The 27,369-nt window shown below is 44.3% G+C and overlaps 1 protein-coding gene across 1 annotated transcript in view; it reads right to left on the reverse strand.

Annotated features, from left to right (window-relative positions):
- Positions 1–216: 216 nt before the first annotated feature.
- FANK1 (fibronectin type III and ankyrin repeat domains 1) overlaps positions 217–27,369 on the reverse strand; it is a 117,905-nt gene continuing 90,752 nt past the window's right edge. The window contains 11 exon segments of the mRNA XM_023224408.1: positions 217–436; positions 540–584; positions 678–755; positions 1,259–1,402; positions 4,832–4,997; positions 12,722–12,787; positions 13,597–13,671; positions 14,735–14,816; positions 21,971–22,008; positions 22,010–22,046; positions 22,651–22,775. Coding sequence (XP_023080176.1) covers positions 371–436; positions 540–584; positions 678–755; positions 1,259–1,402; positions 4,832–4,997; positions 12,722–12,787; positions 13,597–13,671; positions 14,735–14,816; positions 21,971–22,008; positions 22,010–22,046; positions 22,651–22,775 — 922 coding nt within the window. The 3' untranslated portion in view covers positions 217–370.

Raw genomic sequence — 27,369 nt, forward strand, 5'->3', positions numbered from 1 at the left:
ATTTAATTGAAAACACATGAGGGAAAGAATTCCAGCAAGGCCTAGCATGGTCGGAGGACAGTTTGCGGGGCAGCAGCCGGGAGTGGGAGACCCATGTGTGTTTGTGTAGCTCTGGTGCATAAATATTTTGTTTCATGTCTAACTCCAAAAGGCACAAGTGCAAGAAAACATCCCCATTCTACAGACGCCCAGTGATGGCAACACATACGCGCGTGCTTAGGTAAAAAGATGTATTTCAAAGTGGGATCAGTGAATCTTCAACTAAATAAATAAATGTACAGCCCTCCAAGATGCAGAATTTCCCATCCCTAGTTTAACAGTCACGGTTCACTTTGTTTTACGTGCATTTCGCAGATGAGTGGTGCTCTCATCAGCAGACACAAGACTTCTTTGGCCTCTGCTTTTTTTTCCTTTCTTCTAATAAGGAGATTACACTCTGGATAAACAAAACAGACAGGAGAATGTAATCCAGGGTTTTGGTGGTTTGAGCCTAGAAGGACTACAAAATTAGCCTTGATAGGCAGAAAGAGCATCCCAACCTGTCTGTCAAAAACTCTGGCCATTTCTAGGACACCTTTGCCGAACTGAAACAGGAAACAACAAAAAATTTTACATGCTTATAAATGTTCTTTCTCCCCCTCTGAGGAAAATCTTTACATAAAGATGGACTCATTTACCTCATTTTTTATACTTGCATCTGCCCCTTTGTCAAGAAGTAAATGAACTAACTCTTCATGATTATTTAACACAGCCACCTAGAAAACAAAACCCAGGGTGGTGTGCATGAGCTTCTCCCTCCAGGGCACACACAGCAGGGAGCACGAGCCTGGCGCGTGCAGGGTCCCAGCAGCCCCCCTGCAACCCACAAAGGGCCACTGTGGCTTTGCGTGGCCTGCAGGCACAGCACTTCCTCTGCAGCTGCAGTAGTAGCAACTCCAGGGAAAATGAAAATGGACCCTCCCTCTCTCCACACGAAAACCAGGACAGAAAGCAGTTTGTTCTTTGTTTCACCATATCTGTTTTGATCCCACAGTGGTCCTGGGGACAGGGGCTCTTTACTCCTTAAATAGTCGTAAAAAGGGAACGAAGTATCCTAGTGATAGCCTCATGCCCTTATGAACAAGCCGACAGGGAACACACACACGGTCAAACCCAAGGGCTGGTGCAGGGCTGAACTCACAAGAATTGTCTAATTACAGAAAAAGCTCTGACCTTGATTCCACGCAGAAAACTGCCTATTTTCGGGAGGAGGACCTACCATAAGGGGCGTCTTTCCATTTCTGTCCTTCACATTCACATTGGCCCCAGCATCAATTAGAAGAGAGGCCACCCTCTGATTTCCCGACACCGCAGAGACTCTCATGAGTGGGGTCCATCCTGAACCAGTGTCCACGACGTCTACCTGTTGTGCCAGAGAAACAGCTGTGTTAAGCCCAATTTCTTTTTCTTAAACTGATTCAAACTTATAAAAGGAATATTTGCTTGCCCCAATGCCTGGACTTAGATAGCAGTCTTTCTATATTTGGTTCACTGCACTGTTCTAATTTAAGTCACATTTCTGTGCTGCAAGGACACGTGTTAGAATCGCATTAGAGGGTGCTGAGAGGCCCCAGGGTCTCCCTGTCAGCTTCTTCACCTACATCCTTTAAAGTGGAAAAAAGGTAGGCTAGAAAAATTAACTGAACTACTTTCCCCTTGGCTCCTGGTGAGTTCTTATTTTCTCTTGCCTAACTTTCCTCACCTAGCATTCCTTTTTCTTTCTTTTATGGATCGTTGTAAGCAGCTTTACATCCTTTCTGGAATGAGACGGTAATAATACATACACACACTCTTATGCTTACCAATACTTATCAATTTTAGGCAGGAGACCTACAGAAAACCAGATTCAGAAAAACCAGATTCATTACACAAACTCTGTCTGAAAAGTCTGACTAATGGCTTCTCCAAAACAGTGTGCCCAGTAATCAGATGGCTGTTTCCTGATCATCTTCTCTCCACTGAAATCTCTCAATTTAGTGTTTTAAAATATTTTAGATTAAGAAAATGTAAATGTTGTCTCTTCCAATTCCAGTGAAGACCTCACCAATCCACAAAGAGTGGTGCTGAAGTAAAGATAGATACATGTGTGCGCTCAGATATGCACACACGTGCACGTGAACATGCACACATGCATACCATGTGCACACGTGCATGTAAGCACACATGAGCACATGCACGCACACACAATCTGTTACAGAAAAATTACTCAAAGATGAAGCACAGCTTTAGTAAAACTTCAGAATGGAACAAGAAACAAGGAATTTCCAGGAGATCTTGGGGGCACTTCAGGGTATTTCTACGTATCAGATTATCCACTGTAACACGATTTGGATTTGCAGCTCTTCTTCATGCAAAGAACTAACCTGTGGGCAACACACTCCATTATATTTAAAGAATAATAAAATAAGCACCTCATATTACATGATGCTTTATGCAAGCTTTCAACCTTCTTTACACACACTTTCTCTTTTGGTCCTAAAGGTTAATCAGAGGTAGGTATTTTTATTCTTGGTTTACAAACGATCAAACTAAATCTCAGAGAAGTGCCTTTCCTGAGATCACATGGATCATTAAATGCAGAAATGAACACATAAGTCGCCAATAAGTCACTCTTAGTATATGATCATTACATTTGGGAAGAAGGTGGTGATTGGCTCCCAAGTCCTTCCCATGGGCCTCAGAAGCATCAGGTGAGCCATCTGCCAGAACATGGAGAGACTCATGTTGACATCATCCATCCGCCACCAGGCCAGTCATGTGGAAATCTATAGTAAACACATCCACGTTTATTGTTCTGTCCTCTGCAAAGTAGTTCCAGTGCTTCAAAGAAAGACGGAATTTATCCCAAATAAGTATATTCATATCTGAAGCCCAGAGAGCCAACATTTCCAAAACTCCAGTATTTAAATGTTGATAGCAGAGATTTGCGCTATTGTGAGTGCTTCATTCATTCATTCATTCATTCGAGATGGAGTCTCACTCTGTCGCCCAGGCTAGAGTGCAGTGGCACGATCTTGGCTCACTGCAACCTCCACCTCCTGGGTTCAAGCAATTCTCCTGCCTCAGCCTGCCTAATAAGCTGGGATTACAGACGCCTACCACCACGCATGGCTAATTTTTATATTTTCAGTAGAGACAGCATTTCACCATGTTTGCCAGGTTGGTCTCGAACTCCTGACCTCAAGTGATCCACCTGCCTTGGCCTCCCAAAGTGCTGGGATTACAGGCATAAGCCACTGCGCCCGGCCTGGATGCCTGACTTCTTTCAGCAAAGTACAACCTTGTTTTTCAACCACAGACTTTCACTAGGTGCAAAACCTGCCCAGAATTCATCATAAACCAATCAAGGAGTGTGTGGCTGTCACTGCCACACATGGCACGTGGGCCCAGCTCTACTATGGAAGCCCATAGACTCAGCCTCCTGCCTCTGTGCCTGTCTCTAAAACATAAGGAAAATAAGAAATGTAATAAATTCTTAATGACTGAGATTTTTCCTATAAGTGGGCACTTTTCTTAATTCTCCAAAAGCAGCAGCAGGAACCAGGTAGATCCCATAACTGAAGTCTCACTTTCCCTCAACTACCCTTCAGAAACAAACTAGAACAAATCTACTGACATCTTCCAGGAGACATGACTTTTCTCAATTTGAGTTGATTTTTCAGGTCATCGACTTAATTTCTCAGCACTCTACACACCATCTGGCAGTCACAGATAGCACAAAACTTTGTCCATCATTCTTTAGTTCCATCCTTTGAAATTTTTAGCTGATTAGTCTTGAACTAAAGTTTTCAAAGTTATCAGCAATTTCCATAATTGATCTAATTGATCTAATTCTAATTACCCATCTTCAAATATCTACAGATGTCCAAACAACACTGCTTCTATTTGCTAAATCAAATTTGCAGTTTCTGATAACATGAAATCAAAAGTAGACCAACTTGCCTGTTTCCAGGTAAAGACACAACTGAAATGTTCTATTCTTGATATGGTCAGTTTGCTCTTTGGAAATTTTTTGTAATGACTAATCTTTAAAACAAACTAAGAATAAAAATTACCTAATTTTAGAAGCAACAAGAAGCACAATGGCTGTAAGAGCTCTTAATATATTTGTATCACCACCATTTGAGATATCGGGTACATGCTTAGTAAAGGTTTAGTGACAGACTGAATGAAGAAAGAAATAAGCAAATGAGCAAAAGAACAAAGTAGAAACATCAGGCCGGGTGCAGTGTCTCACACTTGTAATCCCAGCACTTTGAGAGGCCAAGGCGGGTGGATCACTTGAGGTCAGGAGTTCAAGACCAGCCTGGCCAACATCGTGAAACCCCATCTCTACTAAAAATACAAAAATTAGCTGGATGTGGTGGCATGTGCCTGTAATCCCAGCTACTAAGGAAGCTGAGACAGAAAAATCACTCGAACCTGGGAGGCAGAGGTTTCAATGAACCGAGATCGCACTACTGCACTCCAGCGTGGGCGACAGAGTGAGACTCCATCTCAAAAGAAAAAGAAAAATAGAAGAAGAAGAAAAAGAAAAAGAAAGTAGAAGCATTAGGTCCAGCTCTGGATTCAGACCTGTTTCTATTCCCCACACAAGATAAACCCCCATGACAATCGGAAAGCTTACTCTCATGTCCATTCTAAGGTTTCAGGGGCTTTCTTGCTAAGTCAGAAAACCTTCTCCAGCATTTCTAAGGTTGACTAATCAAAGGCCCTGCTTCTGCCAGACCCCGTGGAGCAGCATTTCAGATTCTTGACAACATGTGCATGGTTAACAAGGCAGGTCCCATACCTCACAGCCATCCTTGATCATCCACTCAATCACACTGCAGTGGCCTCCATCTGCAGCCCAGTGCAGAGCCGTACAGCCGCCCAGGTCTCTAGCCTGCCAGGAAGCGCCGTGTCTTCGGAGATATTTCACAACGTCTAGGTGTCCTGCATAGCACGCCAGCATTAGACTGCAACATACGGAAGAAGCAGCATTTGACGATAAGCACAGTCACCGAACTCAGCTCCACTTTTTACCCTACCTGGCTTAAACCAAGAAATCCTAACTTGAGTGGAAAAGCCATGGGAATTGTTCATGTAAAATGCACACATATCCATCAACTGATGTACAAAACGTGGTATATATCCATACAATGGAATATTAGAAATGAAGTGCTACAAACATGAAAGAACCTTGAAACACTGCGCTGAAAGATACGAGACATGAAAGGCCACATTGTCTGATTCCATTTATATGCAATGTCCAGAAGAGGCAATCTACAAGACAGGACTAGCAGGTGAGTGGCCGCCTGAGGCTGTGAATGATTGCTCAAGAGTGCAGGGCTAATATTTCAGGAGGGCAGGGGATGAATGTTCTGGAAGTAGATAGTAGTGATGGTTCCACAACTTTGCAAATACATTTTTAAATGTTGATTTGTATGTTTTAAAAGGTGAATTCTATGGTATGTAAATTATATCTCAATAAAAAACAAATAGTGACTGTAACTGAGGATAAAATATTAGATTTTAAAACATCCGAAGTCCATGATATTCAAAAAAGAGAAAAGGAAAAAAAATACTCATTTGACACTATTAGAGATAACTATCAAACCAATTTCCTACTCTAAAAGTTGGTATTTAAGAAAAAATTAAATATTTTTTGTTTTTTAGGATAAAATGTAGTCTATGCCTGGTTGGTGGGGGGAAGAAGCTGTATTTCACAGAAGACTGTCAACTAGTAAATATAAAAGGAACCATAGAGTTAGAAAAGCCCTTATTTGCAATTCCCAATTAAATAATTCATTCAGGCAATAAAATTATTGGCACTGAAATTACTGGGTAAAAGTTAATGGGGAGGCCAGGCACAGTGGTTCACCCCTATAATCCTTTCTCTTTTGGAGGCTGACGTGGGTGGATTGCCTGAGCTCAGGAGCTCGAGACCAGCCTGAGCAACATAGTGAAACCTCATCTCTACTAAAAATACAAAAATTAGCCAGGCATGGTGGCAGGTGCCTGTAATCCCAGCTGCTCGGGAGGCTGAGGCAGGAGAATCGCTTGAACCCGGGGAGGCGGAGGTTGCAGTGAGCTGAGATCATGCCACTGCTCACCAGCCTGGGAGAGAGAGAAAAAAACAGTCTCCCAAAAAAAAAAAAAAAAAAAAAAAAAATTAATGGGGAATGGAATATTCACACGGCAATGAATTATTACCCCCAAAATTATTTTCTAAGTGCAATGGGAAAACTCTATCTTTACAAAGAAGAAAATTTGCTGTCATCACTCTAAAAAAATAATGAAACCTAGAATCACTACCCTGAGACAACCTGCATCACAGGCCTCCTGATGGATGTAACATGAAGTCACAACACTAGCTCTGAAGTATTCTTGCTAAAGTGTTAACCTAAGTCTAATTAAGCCTTTAATTTCTTTTTAATTCTTAAAAAATTTCACCTTGTTGCCCAGGTTGGTTTCAAACTCATGACCTCAAGTGATCTTCCTGCCTCAGCCTCCCAAAGTGCTGAGATTACAGGCAGGAGCTACAGCACCCAACCTAATCAAGGCCTTAAGCCTGTCTTTAACTTTATTGTTAATAAAGGGATAGATGAACAAGTGAAATGCCTGCCCCACAACTGGGAGACAAGCAAATCCAGAACATAGGACATTCTAGAAGATAACCTGTCTGCTCTCCCCAAAGAGTCACTGCTATGAGGAAAAATAAAAAATTTTAAAGAGAGAGGACTGGTCTAGAGTAAGAGACTATAGAGAAAGGCCAGATGAAATGTGGGAACCCTGAATGGATCATGGTCTCGCCCCACACCACCTCCCGAACCCCACGCCCCCTCCTCCCGAACCCCAGGCCACCTCCCGAACCACACGCCGCACCTCCCGAACCCCACGCCCCTCCTCCCGAACCCCACGCCCCTCCTCCCGAACCCCACACACCACCTCCCAAACCCACACACCACCTCCCAAACCCCACACCACCTCCCAAACCCCACACCACCCAACACACCACCTCCCAAACCCACACACCACCTCCCAAACCCCACACACCACCCCACAACACACCACCTTCCAAACCCCACACACCACCTCCCAAACCCCACACCACCCAACACACCACCTCCCAAACCCACACACCACCCCACACACCACCCCACAACACAACACCTTCCAAACCCCACACACCACCTCCCAAACCCCACACCACCTCCCAAATAAAGCTGTGGAAGACCTTTGGGGAACAGGTTGGGAGACCTGCACGGGTGGTTGTGTATCAATGATATTAAGGAATTAGTTGAAGTGTCTTAGAAGTGATATATGATTACTATGCAGGTTAATGACTGTGTTTTTCGGAAACATTTTCTGATGTATTGAGGGGTGAAGGGTTATGCTATGCTACTAATTTCAAAACAGTTCAGCAAGAGTGGAAAAAAAGGAAAGACAAATATGGCCAAATGTCAACTGCCAAGCCTAGCTGGGAGGTATACAGATGTTTGCTGTACTATTCTTTCACTTCTTCTAAACGTGTAAATGTTTCAAAATAAACAGTTAAAAAATAAAACAGAAGATCTTCCCAATAGGGAAATGTGCAAAGCCTCTGAGTGGTAACTAGAATATCCAGCCCCCAAAGGCAAGGCCCAGCTGAGCTGAGATGGGGCCAGACCTCTGCAGCCCCACGTCCTCACACAGTCCTTCATTTCTTGGAGACCCCCAGAAGACAGTCAGCGTGGTGCAGTGCCTGTCTCCCGGGTTTAGGGTGCTCATACTCCTTTCCCAAGCACTCGAGGGTCTTTAGAATGACCTTTGCTAAGGGAAGAAAACTTCGCTTTTTAAATTATATTCAAATAGAACTCTAATTATCTGCATGACTTTTTTTTTTCAAGACAGAGTCTCACTCTATCGCCCAGGCTGGAGTACAATGGCACAATCTTGGCTCACTGCAACCTCTGCCTCCTGGGTTCTAGTGATTCTCCTGACTCAGCCTCTCAAGTAGCTGGGACTACAGGCGCGCACCACCATGCCTGGCTAATTTTTTGTATTTTTAGTAGAGACAGGGTTTCACCAGCCTGGCCAGGCTGGTCTCAAACTCCTGGCCTCATGATCTGCCTGCCTCGGCCTCCCAAAGTGCTGGGATTACAGGCATGAGCCACCACGCCTGGCCTATCTGCATGATTTTAAAATAATGCTTCTTTTCTGATTATAAAGTAAGGCATGGTACCTAGAAAAAAAAAATCCCATATCAGAGTCACCCATAACCTCACCTCACAGAGAACAAACTCTTAAGATTCTGTTGAATTTGCTCTAGGAGGTAAGGGGCATTGCCTAAAAACCAGCCCCGGAGGCTCTGGGTTGCCCAGCAATGAGCTCATTGAGATGAGGCGCTCTTCCTTCCCAGGGACAGGCACAGCCCTGAACTTCCCACCTCCCACTGGCAGAAAGCCACCAAGGTCCTCCAAGTGCCAAGCCGCTGGAGTCAGCCACCACCCCAACTGCCACCTGAACTCAAACTGCCTGGCACCCGCGGGGTCTGTTATCTGCTGCTTTATAAGAATGCCCCTCTCTGGTTCACAGGGTAGGAGAAAGGGAGAGTGGCCAGGACATAGCATGCTCCTGAGCACAGCCCTGCAGGGCATCCCACTGTGCCCCAGGGCAAGCCCACCAGGAATGGAGGACCCGCTCCACTCGCCTGCTGCTGAGTTCCCTGCTCAGAGTCACACTCCCAGCTCTACACAAAATCCCGTCTTTTCTCTCTTGCTTTGTATGATTTTCTCTTCTGCCTTTTAAAAAGTATTATTTCAGTTTCTTATTATTTCATATGCTTCCCTGTTTACATAAGCACTGAAAACAGTGTTCACATACTAAATATTCCATCATATGAATATATCATAACTTCAATCAATCCACTATTGTCGGACATTTAAGTTGTTTCACATTTTTCACAATTTTAAATAAAGCAAACAACAAACACCCTTACTAATCATATTTGCATTTCTGATTGTTTCCTAAAATGGGATCACTGTGTTCATGGATGTGGCTTACTTCAGAAGCACATTTCCGAATTGCTTTCCAGAAAGATTATACCAATTTACATTTCTATCAACTATATTTGAAAGTACGGGTTATTTCACTGCATCTTTACCAACATGATTTTTTTTAATAACCAATTTGATAAGTAGAAAACTTTTTATTACTAGTAGAGCTAAACATTTTTATATGAATTGCTTATATTGATTCTGCTATAAATTGTCTTCTTGTGTAAACTGCTTTTTTCTACTATGTGTGGAGGCTTTTTTGGAATACATGTATGGGCGTGTGTGTGTTCTACACATTAAAGATGCCGGTAATTTGTCTATAATACATTTGTAAATATTTCCCTGGATTGTCCTTAACATTGTAATTAAATTTTTAAAAATGTATAATACACTCTTAATCTTTTCCTTAATTATTCCTTTCAATGCACTTGTTCCTTTCACATTACAAGATAAAACAATTATGCATCTGTGTTTTCCGGTCACTTTTTATTGTTTTGTTTTTTACATTTAATTCTCAATTCATCTGGAATTTATTTTGGTATATGCTATAAGACCAGGATCTAACTTGACTTTTTCCTTCAAACATCCTGTTTATCCAGTACATTCCTCATTGGTTTATGTTACTTCCATCATCATATACCAGGTTCTTCTATAGATAGGGATCTACTTGAGGATTTCTATTCCATTCTACTTTTTTTCTGATTTGTTCCAGTATCATACTACTTCAATTACTATAACGTTATGAGGCATTTTAATAACTGTCAAGGCAAGTCCTTCCACACTCTTCCTTGACAAAGTTTTAGTAGATATTATCTATTTGTTGTCCTCAATAAATTACAATCATTTTGACAGGTTCCCAAGAATAATTCCATTTGAGGCTGCACTGAATCTCAATGCAGTATTTGAGAAGAATCAAAAATTGTATAATACTCAATCTTGCCATTCTGGCATATGACATGTCTTTATTTCTTAAATTTTTATATCTCTCAGTAAGGTTTTTAGGTTTATTTTTTCATTCAGATTTCCTACCTTTCTTGTTCTCATTCTATTTCCCCATTATATTTATTAACCAGTAATTGCAGGGATTTAAGAAAGTCTTTTCTTTGCCTTGTTTGTCCACTTTACTAAGCCTCCTTATTAAGTCCAAGTTTTTCAAGTTGATTCTGTTGGGTTCTACAGGAAATAAATCACACCTCTTATCTCAGTTCATATCTTCCTAAGTGGATCAGCCTTCAAAATACTGTCTAACCATGAAATAACAAAATATATCTGTATTTGCCATATGCCAGGAACTGCATTTTTCATATTAACTCATTAAATGCCTACAACCTATAAGTACTTCCATTATTCCAATTTTACAGACACGAAACTGAGATACGGAGAGGTCAGGTAGCCTGTCCAAGGCCACACCACATCCTCAGAGGGATGCAGATTTCACATCAAGCTCTCCACCACTCTCCTGGGCTTCACCACTAATTTTTGAAAGGAATTTGCCAATACTAAGAATGACACTGGCTGATTGAGATGATTTAAAAAATAAAAGAAACCTTTGTATGCTGCAATCAAAGGAATCCTTCATTCAACAGACACTTCCTGCCTCCCATGTGCCAGACACTGTTCAAAGGCTGAAAGCATCCTTCACTTTAAAAAATAAGACACTTTTTTCAAGACCATCCTGGCTAACAGGGTGAAACCCCATCTCTACTAAAAATACAAAAAATTAGCTGGGCGTGGTGGCGGACGCCTGTAGTCCCAGCTACTTGGGAGGCTGAGGCAGGAGAATGGCGTGAGCCCGGGAGGCGGAGCTTGCAGTGGGCTGAGATTGCGCCACTGCACCCCAGCCTCGGCGACACAGCCAGACTCCGTCTCAAAAAATAACAAAAATTTAAAAAATTAAAAAAAATACTTTTTAAACTTTTTAATATACATGCCAAGTTACACCCAATTTTTGTTTTGCGTCTACACAAATAAAGGTTTTCACCTTTAATCTACTGCTGGGAAGTGTTATGTTAAAAATTTTCCTAATACCCTCCTGGTATGGCCCTCCTAGGTGGAATGGAAGAGATCTACAAATACGTACACACAAACACAAATACGTACACACAAACACACACACAAATAGCTTTTTTTTCTCTATCAGATTTTAGCAATAAGGTTATCCTCTGGAGCATTCCAGTTTCCTCTCTGCTCTGGAAAAGCCCAAGGTTATTATCAGTGCCTAGAAAATCTGAACAGGTTCACTAGTAGAATAGTCAAGCCACAGAGCCTACATTGGAAGTAATTTTTAAATGAATTTTCTCGTTTCTTGCATGGACATTGGTTATTTCGAATTTTCTGCTTCTTGGGTTGACTTGGTTTAAATTTTCTCAGAACAAAGTATCCATTTCAATGACATTATCTACTATTATAGACACAAACTTCTTTTCATGTTTACATTTTCTCTATAACCATCATATATTGTCCTCTTTCAAACTTCTAATTTTTTTCTTCTTAGATTTACAAAAGATCGGTGTATCTTATTAGATAGCTTATTTTTAAGAGGCAACTCTTACATTTCTCAATAATCTTTCTACTTTTTAATCAATGTCTACTTTTAATTCTTTCATTTTTCCTACTCTCCTTATACTTTTTCTTTTCCCTCTTCAGATTGCTATTATTCTTTTCAAACCTGGAGTTGATAGCTTAGTCTCAACTTAACCTATGAGTTATTTGGAAAAATACTTTTTAAATTTGTAAGTGATAGTTAAGATATTGTTATTTAAAATCTATTGCTGAATTGTGTTCAGAGAATGTAAATGTAGAAGATAGTCCTTCTGATTTGAGAAGTTAGTTGGGGTTTTCTTTATGGCCTCCCCCAGAAGGTCAGTGTTTGGCAGCTGTCCGTCGATGCCATCTGCAGCGCCCAAGCCCTGGTTCCATGTGTGTCGTGACCGCAGCCCCTGAAGCCAGGGCCTGGCATTTTGCTCAGTGTTTCACCTACGCACCAAGCACAGCGCCTGGCAAGTAGTAATCAGTCAATAAATACAGGTTAGCTGGAATTAATTGATTAACTCTAATGACTAGATGAGCGAGTGTGTTTAGGTCTTTCAGGAACACTCATCTGCCCTTGATGTGTGTCACATTCTTCCCCGGAGCTTTTCCTGTAGCGTTCTCAGCCCTCCAAGGGAACATGTGCCTCTCAACTCAGGAAAGTGCTCCGGGCGTCTCTCTGGTGGTGATTTCTGTCTGCTTCTTTAGAAACAACGAAGATTTCTTAGCAAAGAGTGAGGCTGAAATGCAGCGGGGGCCTGAGAGAGGCACGGGGTGCTGGGGGCAGGCACTTGTACCCACACGCGGCACGGCTGGCCAGAGCTGCTCTGTAGCTGCCATTTCCCGTGCACTGCGTGTCCGTCTACTGGGCACGGCCACCACGCCAGAGAAGGCACCATACGTTACAACAGATGCCCGCCCCCCACAAGCACCCTGGTGAGTGAAAGCACAAGACCATGTGAGCAAGCCAGCTTTTGTGATCACCATCTTTCCTCGGGGACCCACCTACCTCTCAGGACTGTCAAAAGAAACTCGAGAAAATGTTTGGGTGAAATCACAGTGCCTCTGGGCACAAGCCCAGCAACACAATTCTGAGAACATCAGCACATTTTCAGTCATATCCCACCTCCTACCTGTCCTTGCCACTTCCATTCTTCAGATTCACGTCTGTGCCATTAGAAACTAGGATTTTCACAAGCCTAAAGGAAACAAACTGAACTGTAGCTAGATAAGTCACCTTGATCACTCAGCACCCACAATAGTCCAGTCAAAAAAAGAATAACACAGTATCCAAGATGCCTCTTTGCAACAGTTTCTTCTGCACTTTCAGAAGCCAGCTGGTTTTAAAACCAGGCACCATTAAACCAGAAAACCACGTCTTCATTCGGAAAACATAGGCTTTTACCTTTGACACAAGTTATTCACTAAAATCAAACGAAAGCACATGAAACAAATTGGGCTACCAAAATAATTCACTGTCCTTTGAATGGTCATTTTTTAATATATTCTTAAATGGTAGCATTTAATGAAAAAAACATTTATGTTTTTTTCAAATGGCATTTAATTAAGATATAAATGAAAATAAGGTATTTCTATTAATACTTATCTCTGTATGGAATAGATAATGAGAGTATATCTGTGAAAATTATATCTTGGCAACTAGCAGAAAGTTTTCCAGAATATCCCTCTATTTTTTAAAAAGAAAAATTCAAATTCCAATAACCAGTTTTCCAAGAACATAAAAATATATTGCATGTAATTAAATGGCTACCCCTCTTCCTCAACATATGATTTACATTCTCTCCTGCATATTGTAAAACTTTATGATTACAACAGCGGGATTTCTAAGCCATCGCATGGTACGGACAGTTTGGGAGACAGAAAAGAAACTGGGTTCCTCCATGGCCCTTTTTCCTCCCATCCTTATCCTGACCAGAGCCTCTGAATAAAACAAACAGTTAAATCCCCAAGAGAGATTAAAAAAAAAAAAAAAAAAAAAGAGCCATACCTGGTGTATCCTTTCTGGGCAGCAACCATCAGAGCGGTAAAGCCAAACTTATTGGGAACATCAACCTCAACATGGCTTGGGAAAGACAGAGAAAAGAGATGAGCATGCTCAGTCCAGCTACTGCAGAGTCAAAGCCAGTGGTTCTCGTGGGGCTCAGGTGGCTAAAATGACTCATTTTACTGAAAATTCCAATTTCTCTGGGGCCATTAAATCTTTTCTTGTCTTAGACTGCTAAGAATCTTCTAAACTATATGCCTAATATTCTACAAGATTCAAATGCATAGTAAAAGAGAAAACTGCTGTCATTTCACTTAAAATACGCACGCTTTGGCTCAAAGCCATCGTGCCATCAGAAATAGCATTCTTAGATGAACACAGCTCTTTAAGATAGCAGATGACAGTATCTTCACTGCTGACTCTCAGCTCCACCAAACACGAGTTTGTATTGGTGGAGACTCAAGCTTTATCCTTGCCTCCCATCTCACCTACTGGGTAGAGAACAGCCTGTTCAGGGAAGAAAGCAGAGGTCTTCACGCACATACTCCAGCGTAGCAGCTTTGGCTTTTTGTGGGAACCTTCTCTTAAGAGCTCCAAATTACAGAGCCATAATTCACAAATGACTTGCCTTCTAGGGCACTCAAAACTATTGATTCAAAAAGAACCTAGGTAACATCGTCTACTTTTCATGTAGGAGGCAGCTTCAAACATCTCATCTGCAGCAGCAATATTCACCATTTTCTCTCTAGTGTTATATCAACCTTTTAAATTCGAAAGCAGTTGATTTGGCGATTCCCTCGTTTCATCAGAAATTAGACATGGGCATCTGGGGGTGAAATTTGTCTAAATGCTGTGGCTTATAAGCAAGATACAGAAATCATTTCTGGGAAGAAAATATGATACCCAGCCTTGTAGTTTCCTTTTACAATTTCTATTACACAATTACAAAATATAACATTTACATGGGGCTACACCAGCATCTTTATCAACTGTGGTTTATTAACTCACACCAGTCACCTGAGATCCATTTTGGAGGCAGTTTCAAAGGCATGGGAATTTTTAGGAAAACAAAATGAAGCTACTGCGTGTATTTCTATGCACTTTATAGGCATGGGGGAAAAAAAACTGACAGGTCTCTCACCCTCCTTGAAGTATTCGGACAAGCAAATCTTCATCATTCACATTAACAGCCCGATGCAAGTGCTCGCTACTTACGGGCTCTCCTGGAGAAATGAGATGGAAGGCAGTCATCCAGAACATCAGGAAAGGAGACTCCTTCCCACTGTCTTCCTCCTGTGGCCTTCAGGGGATCATCTCCAGGAAGGCGCTTGGCTATTTCTGTAAGTATATCTTACATTTCCTACTCAACTGCTTCTTTTACCGAAAAAGACCTTGTTTTCACATGTTAACACAGCATCCAAGATGCCTCTTTGCAACCGTTTCTTCTGCACCTTCAGAAGCCAGCTGGTTTTTACATATTAAGAGAACGTTTTGACTGACCTAAAGGCTTGGGACATTTTCAAGTTATAAAGTATTGCTTTGTGAATGTTATTTTGATATTTGGAAATAATCCTTTCAGATTTCATAAGACTTCATAAATGTCTCCTACAAGCGAGGAAAACCTCAGCAACTGTCACAACATGCTCGTTTCATTGGCCAAAGAGATGTTCAACTATTTTGGAAAAAAAAAAAAAAAAAGGACAGAGTGCTTTAACATTTGAAATTAAAATTTTCAGTTCTTCCCAGGAATGTGACATACATGTTGGCCTTGTCTTCTCTGAGCTTGTGGGGTCAGAGGGCTTCTACCCACAGGGAGGTGGGGAGCACCAGGAGAAAACTCAATTAGGGGAGAGAGCTTGCCAAGCGGAGCAGACCCAGGAAGAGTCCAGAAGCCTAAAAGAACAATGGGCCACAGTCAGGGAGGAGGGCATCCTTTGTGCAGGGGACATCAGCTCCACAGCAAAGCCAACAGGCAGGCGGGCAGCACAAGCAGAGGGAGAGTAAAGGGCTAGGAGAAGCCGCCCATCTTTCTAGGAGTTTCTGGTTTCATTTGTTCCTTATTCTACACCTTCTGATTTTAAAAAGGATCACGATTAGGCTTAAATGAAATAATACCAGTGAAGCACTTGGAATAGCACCTGGCACATCGTAAGTACCCAGCACATGCCTGTTGTTGGGGTGACAGTAGCAGCAGCTGCCATCATGAGTAGATACAGCCCCACCACCTCTTACGTACTCCAACTGTACGCCCAGCCCCTCACCCACGCGTGGCAAGCATTTGAGTTTATAATCCCTGGTCTAAATAACCTCAAAGGTCTCATTCATTCATTCAACAAACCTAAGTAATGTATATACCAAGTCCTGTGCTGGCTCTGGAGGGTTAGCATGAACAGAGCTAACCATTAGCTCCCAGGCTCACTTCCACTGTAGTGCCCGCTTTCAGCCCATTATTATTCTAAACCCTGAAAGAAAATATCCACTCCTGCCCCATTCTCCCCCACTGTACCCTACACTGCCTCCTGGGGCTCACCCACCCTCCTTTTTTTTTTTGAGACGGAGTCTCGCTCTGTTGCCCAGGCTGGAGTGCAGTGGCCGGATCTCGGCTCACTGCAAGCTCCGCCTCCCGGGTTTACGCCATTCTCCTGCCTCAGCCTCCTGAGTAGCTGGGACTACAGGCGCCCGCCACCTCGCCCGGCTAGTTTTTTTGTATTTTTTTAGTAGAGACGGGGTTTCACCGTGTTAGCCAGGATGGTCTCGATCTCCTGACCTCGTGATCCGCCCATCTGGGCCTCCCAAAGTGCTGGGATTACAGGCTTGAGCCACCGCGCCCGGCCCCACCCTCCCTCTTAACCCATCCTCCCCCACTGCATCCTACACTGCCTCCTGGGGCTCACCCACCCTCCCTCTTATAGCTCGGCCCAGAGAGATCAGCTTGCCTCCCTCTTCCTGCTCCTTATGGTAGAAAATCTCTCCGGGATGCCAGTTCCCGGGCCTGGGAGACACTTTTTCTCTGGGTTTCCTTGGAGGGTTTCAGTGGTGCACAGTGAGTTGGGCAATGTACAAACTGGGAACACAGTGAGACAGGAGAATAAAGGGATTTCTCCCAGAATGATCTTTAACCGATACCTTTTCCTTTCTTTCGTAAAAATAAATTTATGCCAAGTTTAAATGATTTTGAAATAGCAATTTTGTCTGCTAGAGCTTGCCAATCTCTTACAGATTTTTTTTTAGCTACATTATACTTCCTTTTCATCATTACATACATTTTTTAGATCAAAAGTGTCAAAAGTCACACGATAACCTGTCAAAGGCCAAGGCTCACAGCTGTCCCTGGCCTTCTAAGGCAGGTCATGCTGTGCCCAGTGGTTTCACTAGTAGGGCTTAGGAAGGAGGCAGGGTTTGATACCCCAGAGGACATCTGGCAATGTCTGGTGACATCTTTGGGTGCCACAACTAAGGAGATGGTGCGCTGGCATCTAGAGAATAGAGGCCAAGGAAGCTGCTCACCATCCCTGGCGTGCAGGACAGGCCCCCACAACAAGGAACCATCCAGTCCCCAAAGGTCAGTAGCACCAAAGTTGAGAACCCTGGGCTAGATTAATAAGGACGTAAAATCATCATGTGTTTCGCCCACACTTTAGGTGGATGAACTAAACCCATAGACCGTTTCCCTTTCTGCTGCTAACCAGAAGAGAGTGGCGTGTTTATAAAAGTCTTTGTTATCCCATTAATAGGCCCATGTTCTCCTCATCTCAAACTTCAGCTGCCACTAAAACATAAAAACAAGTCATTTGGATAAATCACTTATAACAACATATAAAGCTCATTCTATTTCTACTAAGTGGTACCATGTGTAGTATCCCAAATCAAATCCTATGAATTAAGCTGTATGTAGACTTTTTACACAGTGCTTTTAAAATTCTCCTCCAAACCATAAGACTGGGAGTCAGAAAGGCTAAGTTGTCCAAGGTCGCCCAGTTAGGAGAGGGCAGCATCAGAGCCAAGGCCAAGTCTTCCATGAGGCCCACTCCTTCCCTTTAGTATTCAGTAAATGCTGCAGTACCGACCAAGTCACTATATGCTTCCACTCTTACTAAATGTTGAAGACAGAAGAACATCTTAAGTAAATGTGATCCTCTCCCAGTGTTAAAAGAAAGGGGATGCCTAAAAACCTTCCAAAAAGTGCTAACTGCTTGAGATGTTAGGGAAAGTTCTAAGGGCACACCCCTGACCACCTCTCTACACCGATCCCATCTACTCCACAGCCTCCATCTTACTCAACGGCAAGGCTCTCCCGGTGGGGACACTTCCTAGCGCATCCTAACCAGGAAGCTCTGCGGCATGCAAAGGTTGGAAAATGAAACAAGTTCACTGCATGCTTATAAGCTAGAGGACCGCCTGTAGCAAAGACCAGGGCTTTCAGTATTAGGATATAATAAATGTAATGCCAATTCCAGCTTCCACAGGAGGTAATGAGCACTTCGCAGCTTGCTCTGAGAACAAAGGGACACCTCACAGAAGAGAGGGGAATTGACATAATTGTTGCTCAGTCCTGCGTGCTGAGCAGTGACCACCATTCCAGGGTGTGAGAGCTCTTTCTCAGCGTTAACTCCTTAACTGTCCTCACGCTACTGCCAAGAGTGAAAAGAGGGACTGAGGATTACACTGGAACCTGTGCGAAGCAACAGAGGCACAAAAACGTCTCCATTTACATGAATTTGACAAAGAAACAGAAAAAGAAAAGGCCCTTGTTTGCAGTGCACAGCAATTCTTCCTACTCCCACTATAGGCAGGAGTCCTGAGGAACAGAGGAAATTCCAGGGGGAACAGAATGTTCCATTCCTCCCACCCCTGAATCCTTCAAGACTTTGTGGGCCTGGCCCAAGGGAATGCCATCAATAAGTGCAACTGAATATTTTTAAAAGGCTGGCTGTTGCTCTGCAGGTTTGTTTTTCTAGTGTTTACCCTGAGTACTGCAATTGCAAATATCAAACTGATTCTGCCTATGGTGAGCATGTAAGCCCATGCGTTCATCTGAGCAGGATGGAACTCACCAGTCAGGCCCAGGTGAGCAGGGACCCTGATGAGGAGAAGGGCAGAGCAGGGCAGAGTGGTCTTGAGGAAGCCATCGTTCATATTCTTTAAGAGGGTTATTTAGCTGCAGATGTACCTGCAGATATTATAATATGGTGATAACACCTTTCTTGGTGGAATTTTAAGTCTTTATTAAAAGCAGTGAATAAATCACGAGCTCATTGGAGAAGATATTTGCCAATTAACAAGTAGCAGCTGTTTTTCTTTCTTTATAAGGGCCCAACTGATTAAAATTGTATGCCTCATTTAAGCAAGAATCTCGTGTACTTTACCTGGGGGAAAAAAAAGGCTGTGCATTCTTTATTCAAACAAAGTGCATGCCTCTGTGATTCATTAAAACACTCTCAAACTGAATGCAAATTATCACCACACAGAAGCATTTGCACTTGCTCTGTATCGTGTGCACATTTTCAGTTCTTAGGAGAATCTGCCTCCTTAGGAGAATCTGCTTTGGATATTATAAATATGTAACAATAGCATAAGGGAACTGCAGCCAGCCCGCAGAGCCAAGAGCCTTCCCCAGCTAGGAGGAGGAGGAGGACGACACCTGATCCTCACCAACCAGTCCAGCCCCCTGAGGCTGAGAAGGCTTCCTGGCTGCAGGCAGTGATGCTATTATCTGGCAGTGAAATGGCCAGGATCACTCCCCCAACACACACACACACAACCCTGGTCACTGTTTGGACGAACGGAGGCAGGATGGTGCACTTACGGGTTCTTCTTCACCACCAACTCTTCCCGTGTGTGCAAGAATGCAGCTGACGACCGGGAAGGTGCAGATTAATCAGGCATGCACCAGGTGATGTCAATCCGAGGAGACCAAGATTTACCTGGTGGCACCTGCGGAGCGCCGCCCCCTCCCCCGACATGCCTGTGCCCCGCCTATTGCCCTTCCATTCCTAGAAAAGTCACTCCCAGCAGATGCGCCGGGGGCGGGCTTTCTCAGCCCCCACTCTTGTCGGGACTGTATTAGAAACTCCGCCCCCACCTAGCTCCGGTCCCTGAAGCTAGATGACCAAAGAATAAATTTGCAGTTTTGCTTTTAGCCTTGCCTACTCGCTGGTTCTTTTGTGCCCACTCTGGTGGTCTTAGAAAAACAAATCAGTCACCACCACACACTCATCCCTGCAGGAGGCCTCATCTAATTAGTCATGGTAACCATGGGGCTGTAAGGACAGATGCCTTGCACCAGTTCTCCATGGCTGCCTCTGGAGCCAGCTCAGTGGGAAGAAGGCACATCTGACCCACAGGCACAGCCTGATATGGTTTGGCTGTGTCCCCACCCAAATCTCATCTTGAACTGTAGCTCCCATAATTCCCATGTGTCATGGGAGGGACCTGGTAGGACGTAACTGAATCCTGGGGGCGGGTCTTTCCCATGCGGTTCTCATGATAGTGAATTAAGTCTCATAAGATCTGATGGTATTATAAAGGGAAATGCCCCTGCACATGCTCTCTCTTGCCTGCCACCATGGAAGACATGCCTTTCCTTCTTCTTTGCCTTCCACCATGGTTATGAGGCCTTCCCAGCCATGTGGAACTGTGAGTCCATTAAACCTCTTCCTTTATAAATTACCCAGCCTCAGGTATGTCTTTATTAGTAGCATAAGAATACACTAATAAACAGCCCTTCCTAAAAGAGCTCCAAATGGTATGCCAACCCCATGTCAACTCAGGCCAGGAGGGCCAAAAGCCCCTGCCCTGGCTTTGATGTGCTCTTAAGAGGATGCTAGAGGCCACCTGAAGCCCACCATGGAAGGCTGCAGAACCAACCATATTCACCCTCACGTGGAAGGTTCGGGTGAACTCTCACTGGCCAGTGGAAAACGAATACATCTCCCAACAAACATAAATTAAACCTGAGAAAATCAGTGTTTCTTTTCATACTCTTAATTCTGCCACTGGTCCTTAATTTTCACCCATCCATCCATCCATCAAGTATCTTCTTTTTTTAGAGAAAGGGTCCTGCTCTGTTGCCCAGGCTGGAGAGTTCAGTGGTGCCACTATAGCTCACTGCAGCCTTGAACTCCTGGGCTCAAGCGATCCTCCTGCTCGGGCCACAGGCACACACGCTGACTTATTTATTAAGGATCTCCCACAAGCTAAAGGTGGCCAACCCATCACCCACCCTTTTGAAGCCCGCAATGTAGGTGGGAGACCAAAAGGTAGACAAATACTTAAGAGAAGATGCAAGAAGTGTTCCATAGAGGTGGGGGATACTGCTCTGTACCTGGGGAGGAGGGAAAGCATGTGACAGAGGAGGAGAAAGCTACACGAGGCATCTCCCCCACTGTGCTTGCCCATGGAGCAGACTCAGTGAGCACAGCAATGAAGTGAGTGCTCCAGGGATGAGGGGCAGAGGTGGGGGACTGCGGAGTGGCAGAAGGCCTGTGGGCGGTGGGGACAGCAAGAGGATGGGAGGGAACAGAAAGGTAGCCTGGGACGGCGTCCTGGCTAGGGTTGCCCGGAGAGTCTCTGTTCATCCACCTGGCTCCCTTTGCCACCTCTTCCTCCTACCCCTTCTCCTGCACGCCTTCTGCCTTCCTTCAGCACACAGAGCTCACGTTCTGCCATCTTTGCTGTCTCGTAAGAACCCGAGAGGTGGCTCAAGCCTGTAATCCCAGCACTTTGGGAGGCCGAGACGGGTGGATCACGAGGTCAGGAGATCGAGACCATCCTGGCTAACACGGTGAAACCCCGTCTCTACTAAAAAATACAAAAAACTAGCCGGGCGAGGTGGCGGGCGCCTGTAGTCCCAGCTACTCAGGAGGCTGAGGCAGGAGAATGGCGTGAACCCGGGAGGCGGAGCTTGCAGTGAGCTGAGATCCGGCCACTGCACTCCAGCCCAGGCGACAGAGCGAGACTCCGTCTCAAAAAAAAAAAAAAAAAAAGAACCCGAGAGGTAAGTATGTTCCGTATAACAGCAAATGTTCTCAGCACTGCCGGAGGAAGGAACAAGCCCTCTTGCTTAATCTGAATCCCCAGAGTTGACCATTTCACATCAGAAGTCTCCTCTGAAACTGTGTTTTTCACAGTTAAACTCCCAGTTTGCTAAACTCAGATCCCGTCCCCTAATGCCAGGTCTGCAACTGAAGGTACCACAGCTCAAAAGCTGAGTTAACTTTAGTCTACACAAAAATTGTCATGAAGAAACGCCAAAAGGACACAGATGAAAGCCACGGAAAGCACATACCTCCAAGCCAAATGCTACCTGGACTAAAATGGAAAAACAGCTTTACTCACAAAAGGAAGGCTTCCTTTGCGCAGCTGAAAAATCACTCACCTGTGTTTTCAGTGGGTGGGTCGTGGAGACACTTGTGACCATCCTATTTTTACAATGTTCTTGCTCAGAGATGGTCCTGGACACAGCATCTTTAAAATGCTTTAAAATACCAACCTCAGAAACAACCTTAAAACTCAGCTGGCTGAAGGGCTCAGAGGTCTCCATGTGGGCCTCTCCCTTGCGGGGTTCTCCATGGATGCAGCAGCACTGTTCGTTCTCCCTCACTCACCATGACCCCAGGAATCGGGTTTGTGTGGCAAGTTAAGACGCACACCCTGGAGTTGTCTAAAATGGACAAGAAGCTGAATGGAGCTGCTCACCCAAGGACGCTCAGGCAGGCGGCCTGCTTTGCTGCATGGGGACGCTTAGGCTTACCCAGCCCACATCCCTGTGGCCCATTTCCTAAGAAAGGTGACTCTACCCTTTTGTGCTGAATGGCTACTGACAGGACAGTTTTGGCACAAAAATAGCTCTCCCAGTTTGTGAAAGCAGAATTAGACTTCCCTGACGTTACAAGTTACGGCAAAGGCCCAACTAGTAAATACTGTTGCAGTGTTTACAAATGGTATCATTGCTGCTTCTGGTAAGGCTGAACAAGAGGCAGAATATTTTCGTCTCTGAATTGCTTGTCATCTCCATTGATCTAGAGACAGGTGAGCGTGGAGAGGCTGAATACTCACTGGTTGTAGACACTGAGACGAGTGGGCTGTACTCACACTCCCCAGAGGGGCTGGTGACCTTCAGGCGAAATCTGTACAGCGTTCTTGGTTCCAGACCTTCAACAACATGCTTCGTTGCATATCCCCTAGACAGGAGGAGACAAACATGCTGACAACACCAGGTAGCTTAATCCACACTCTCTGATAAGACACGAGAAGAGCAGGTGGAAGTGATGTTCCTTCTATTTCCAGGACACAGCGGATGGATCCTGCTTTGCTGAACTCCTAGAGAATGAAGGACAAGTCCCACATGGCACCTCTATCCCTACCCAGCAGGTGCCCTCTGTTCCATAGGGCCTAGTCTGGGGCCTGACACATAGCCAGCATGCTGTTTTGTACTATGGAGAAATAATCACGTTAACTGTGACATTTGTCCTCAAGTGACAACGTTTTATGTTTGAAAGCTAAGACAGGCAGTCAAATCGTATATATGTAATTTTCAAGTGGGGGCCATCTAGTGGTGGGGGCTGTGAGGCTAATACATGGCTGCATAACTATTGCAGGCAAAATACCACTGCAGGGAAAGGACCTGAAGAAGTCACATGCAAGGTTGCTCGTAGCCCATGAGCAACTTCCAGTAGAGCTGGGAGCTCAGGCAGCACACGGAAGACAATGCTAACATCATGCCCCATAGTCAAGTTCATCTTAGGAACGTTTGTGGGAAATGGATGCTGAGCATTTCTGAGATAGAAATCTGATGAGAGACTCACGATGGAAATCCACACACCTCCAGAGGGAGGTAGGACTGAGTCTAAACATTTGCAGCCTGCAAAATGAGCACCAAGAAATGCAGCTAGGTAGTTTGCCTGCCTGCTCAGAAGATGCTGGGACCCAGCACAAGTGCTAAGATAGGACCCCACCCTTTGCTTGTGAGGCAGGTCCCAGGAGCCTCGCTTTGAGTGGCATGCATTCATTCTACAATATCAGGTCTCCAAAAGTTGACAGAGCTGTACATATTTCCCAATATTACCCAAAACCTCTATGTTACCCACTTCTCCGTTCTGCCAACATTCTTTCTTCTTATCTGACTAAACTCCATGTATCCCTTTTCAAATTCTATCCCCAAATTTTTCTTTTCTTCTACTTAAAGGCTTGGTTTTTCGGAGGGGTGTGTGTGTCATTTCCAGCTCTTACTTCTTTCCTGCTTCAACACTTAATCCAGTTCTTGTTCTCCTCCCTTGGACCATTCTCCATAGCTCCTTAGATGCCAAGGTTACCACTGTTTCCCTCCAGTTTTTTTTTTCCTGTCTCTAGTTGTTACTTTTATTCTCAATAGATCCTCCAAAGATACCACAACCATTCTTTGGGATTCATAACTAATTTTTCAAGGATGTTTATGTGCAACTAAATATTTATACATCGATTCCATTCCACGCAACTCAACAAGTGTATCTAGTGTATCTAGCGCCCATTATTTGCAAGGTGTTGGAACAGGCTGGGATGCAGCCCTGCACCAGCTCAGGGCCAAAATGAACCTGTCAACACTAAGGTGAACCCAACTTCCTACTGATGGGGTGGCAAGAAGAGGGGCAGTCAAGGACAGTGAAGAAGGGACAGCTAAGCAAGGGTGAAATGACAGTGCTGGAGTTAGTATCACTAATAAACACCTGAAAACCTGCCTTCAGATCTGGGCCACGTGGTGAGCTAACACCTCACCTAATCATCAAACAGCCTTGCCCACTCACTCCCAGCCCCCACCGGATTCTTTCCCCCGAAGGATGAGGCATGGCACTAAGTGTGTGGCTAAAGAACAGACCCAACACTTGTCCTAGAGAGAGGAGTATTCCCAAAGGAGAACCCAGAAGGTCTTCTAAGTTCCTTCTGCCAAACTCATCCATCAAACAAGTAATTCCCCCACTGAGGAACAGGCCTGGGGCAGGAACAGGTACTTGAGGCACAGGTACAGGGCAGAGGGAGTGAGGTGCCAGGAGAGTGTCCTCTGGTAGAGGTATCTCTGATGTCAAGTGAGAAATGGCATAAAGGACTTCCATGACAGACAGGCAGATGTCTTCCAGGCAGTCTGAGAAAGGACTTCCCAGCAGGGTTGAAAGAACACACAACGCCTGGGAAAGTCAGGTTCTAGGTGCTCTCACTGTGGCGAGAGTCAGGGTGCAGAAGAGTCTGGCACGTCCAGGAAAGAGGTGCCTCTGTGAAATCTGGAGACAACTCTAATATCATAATCCTAACTCTAACATCTAACAGAATCTTTTTTTGAAAACTGAAAAACATTTACAAAGACCTTCTTCACTTGATGTTTCTGTCCTTTGTTAAAATGTGAAATTTCAAGGTAAAATCAAATACTGAACATTCATTGATCCTGTTTTTACATCACAAAGTTACTTCAGGCACCAAATCTAAATGACTTCTTGGGTGTAGCACCAGCAGAACCAAGAAAAAGTCTAAGCACATTAAGGCACCTCTGACCACGTACCTGTCTCTGCCTCCCTGCTCTGTGCACTGGTGGATTCAGCCTCCTAACCGACATCATCTTTGCTAGAAACATTTCTCTTCACCTAAAAGAAGCCAAATGAGCTGGAAGTCAAGCTGGCCTCCACAGTCTCTACCATCCCTGCAGGAACATGCTCCTTTCCCCACAGAGTTAAGGTCGAGTTCCTCTCCCCTTGAACAGGATGGAAAGTGGTGGAAGTGAATTGGTACAGCTCTGGGTCTGGGTCTTAAGATTCCCAGAAGTTTCTGCTTCTCCTTGCTTGGAAGCTGGCCACCATGTAAAGAAGTTCAACTTTCCTGTTGGAGAAAGACGCCACCTAGTAAGACAGAGTCAGTGGAAGATCCAGACCACAAAGGAGATGAAGAAGCCCAGCCAGCCTCCTATTGTCCTGGCCATCCTAGCTGATGCATCACACATGAGTGAAGCCATTTGGTTCTTCCAGCCCCAAGAGAGCTGCAACAGTCAAGACCACATGGGGCAGAAACAAGCCATCAACACCCTAGCCAAATTACAGATCATGAGCAAACACATGACTGTTTCTGCTGTAAGCCGCTCAGTCTGGGGCTGGTTTGTTATGCAGCAGGTAACTGAGATAGTATGTATCAACAAAAAAGAAACTGTAGGAAAGACAATGAAGAAATAAAGCCAATGGCATTACAAAAACTTTTCCATCAAGAAACCGAGAAGTAGGTAAGTGTTAAAAATTGATATAAATACATTTACCATAAAAGTAAAAGCTCTAAAACCAAGATAAATATTCAGAAAAACCACCAGAGCTAAAAAGTAATAATGTTTTTAAAACTAAAATGTATCAGCCTGGCACAAAGGAGTCTTGTGAGTAGGTAGATTTTGATGTTAAATGAAAATACGTCCATGAATACTTAGATATTTGGGTCACAGAAACTGAGCCCTCAACAATGTGTGGCATCTGAAAAGACCTTTAGAAGTTCAATGAGAATCTAATGGCCAAGCCTCACCGGAATTCAATGCAAGGTGTCAGAGACTTAGCATAGTATTAGACCAAAACAAAACCAGAAGTGCTCCCAATAAAATCCAATATTGCTAAATATCATAAGGTCACGCTGAAGCAAACAGTACCTCCATAACCCCTGGAAAGGGAAATAACGCAACTGTGTTAGAAACCAGATGTTACTGAGCACACTTGTGAAAGGCTGAAGACTCTTGCATCACTAGAGATGGCTCCAAAGAGGACAAAAGACACAGCAGGGACCCAGGACACAACTGCCTCCCAGGGTACTCTACAGTGATGACAATGCAGGCACAGGGAGGACTCACAAGCGCAGTTCATTGAATCCATGGAGAAGCGCAATTTTACCTAGACATGACAGCTGAAAAAATAAATGAATCTTCGAACTATTTCCACAGTAAAGTCTACAAAAATGTGAAGCATAGCCTTGTTTTTGTTATCAGTCAACAAGCAAATGTTTGATGCAAGAGCTGAGCAAATATGAAGCATAAGAAGCTAAATATTGAAAAGCCCAAAGACTCAGTTACCAGACTTCCCTTTCTTCTCTACACTCCCTCCTTCAGAACTCCAATCCAGCCTCATGGTGATGACTCTGGAGTCTGTCTCTCCAACCCAGACCCCTTTCCCTGGCCCTCTGACATCTCCAACTGCCTCCTTGACATCTTGGCTTGGATGTCTGATAGTTTCAAACTGATCTACTTTACCCACAGTCTTCTCCATCTCTGTTGTTATAGTTGCTCAGGCCAAACCCTGGGTGCCTCCTGTGAAAGACTGGACTGTTGTTTAGAGACACGAGGTGCCCTCCCACAAGGATCCTACCTCCTCACCCTATTGAACTCAGACGTGGCTGCATGTCTTGCTTTCAGCAATGAAGCATACGCAGAAGTGAAGTACGTCATTCTGGGTGGAAGCTTCAAGAAACAGTGTGCCATGCTCTCTCCCCTGCCACAGTGACTGACAATGTTCAGGCAGAGGCTGCCGCATTGGCCTGGGCTGCAGTAGGAGGACAATGCAGGATGGAGCCCTGGCCCAGCCACGGTGGGCATGGTGTATGGGAGGGAATTGCTGCTGCCATAAGCCACTGAGACTGTGACCCTTATGCTTCAGGCAGCATCACTTGGCCTGTGCTGGCAGTCACATATCCCTTGACCAGGATCTCTCTCACATCCCACATCCAGTCCACCAGCAAGTTCTTAAATCCATCTTTAAAGCATATCCTGCATCGTCCCACTTTCCACCATTG

Source organism: Piliocolobus tephrosceles, chromosome 9, assembly GCF_002776525.5.
Source record: "Piliocolobus tephrosceles isolate RC106 chromosome 9, ASM277652v3, whole genome shotgun sequence".
Taxonomy (NCBI): Eukaryota; Metazoa; Chordata; class Mammalia; order Primates; family Cercopithecidae; genus Piliocolobus; species Piliocolobus tephrosceles.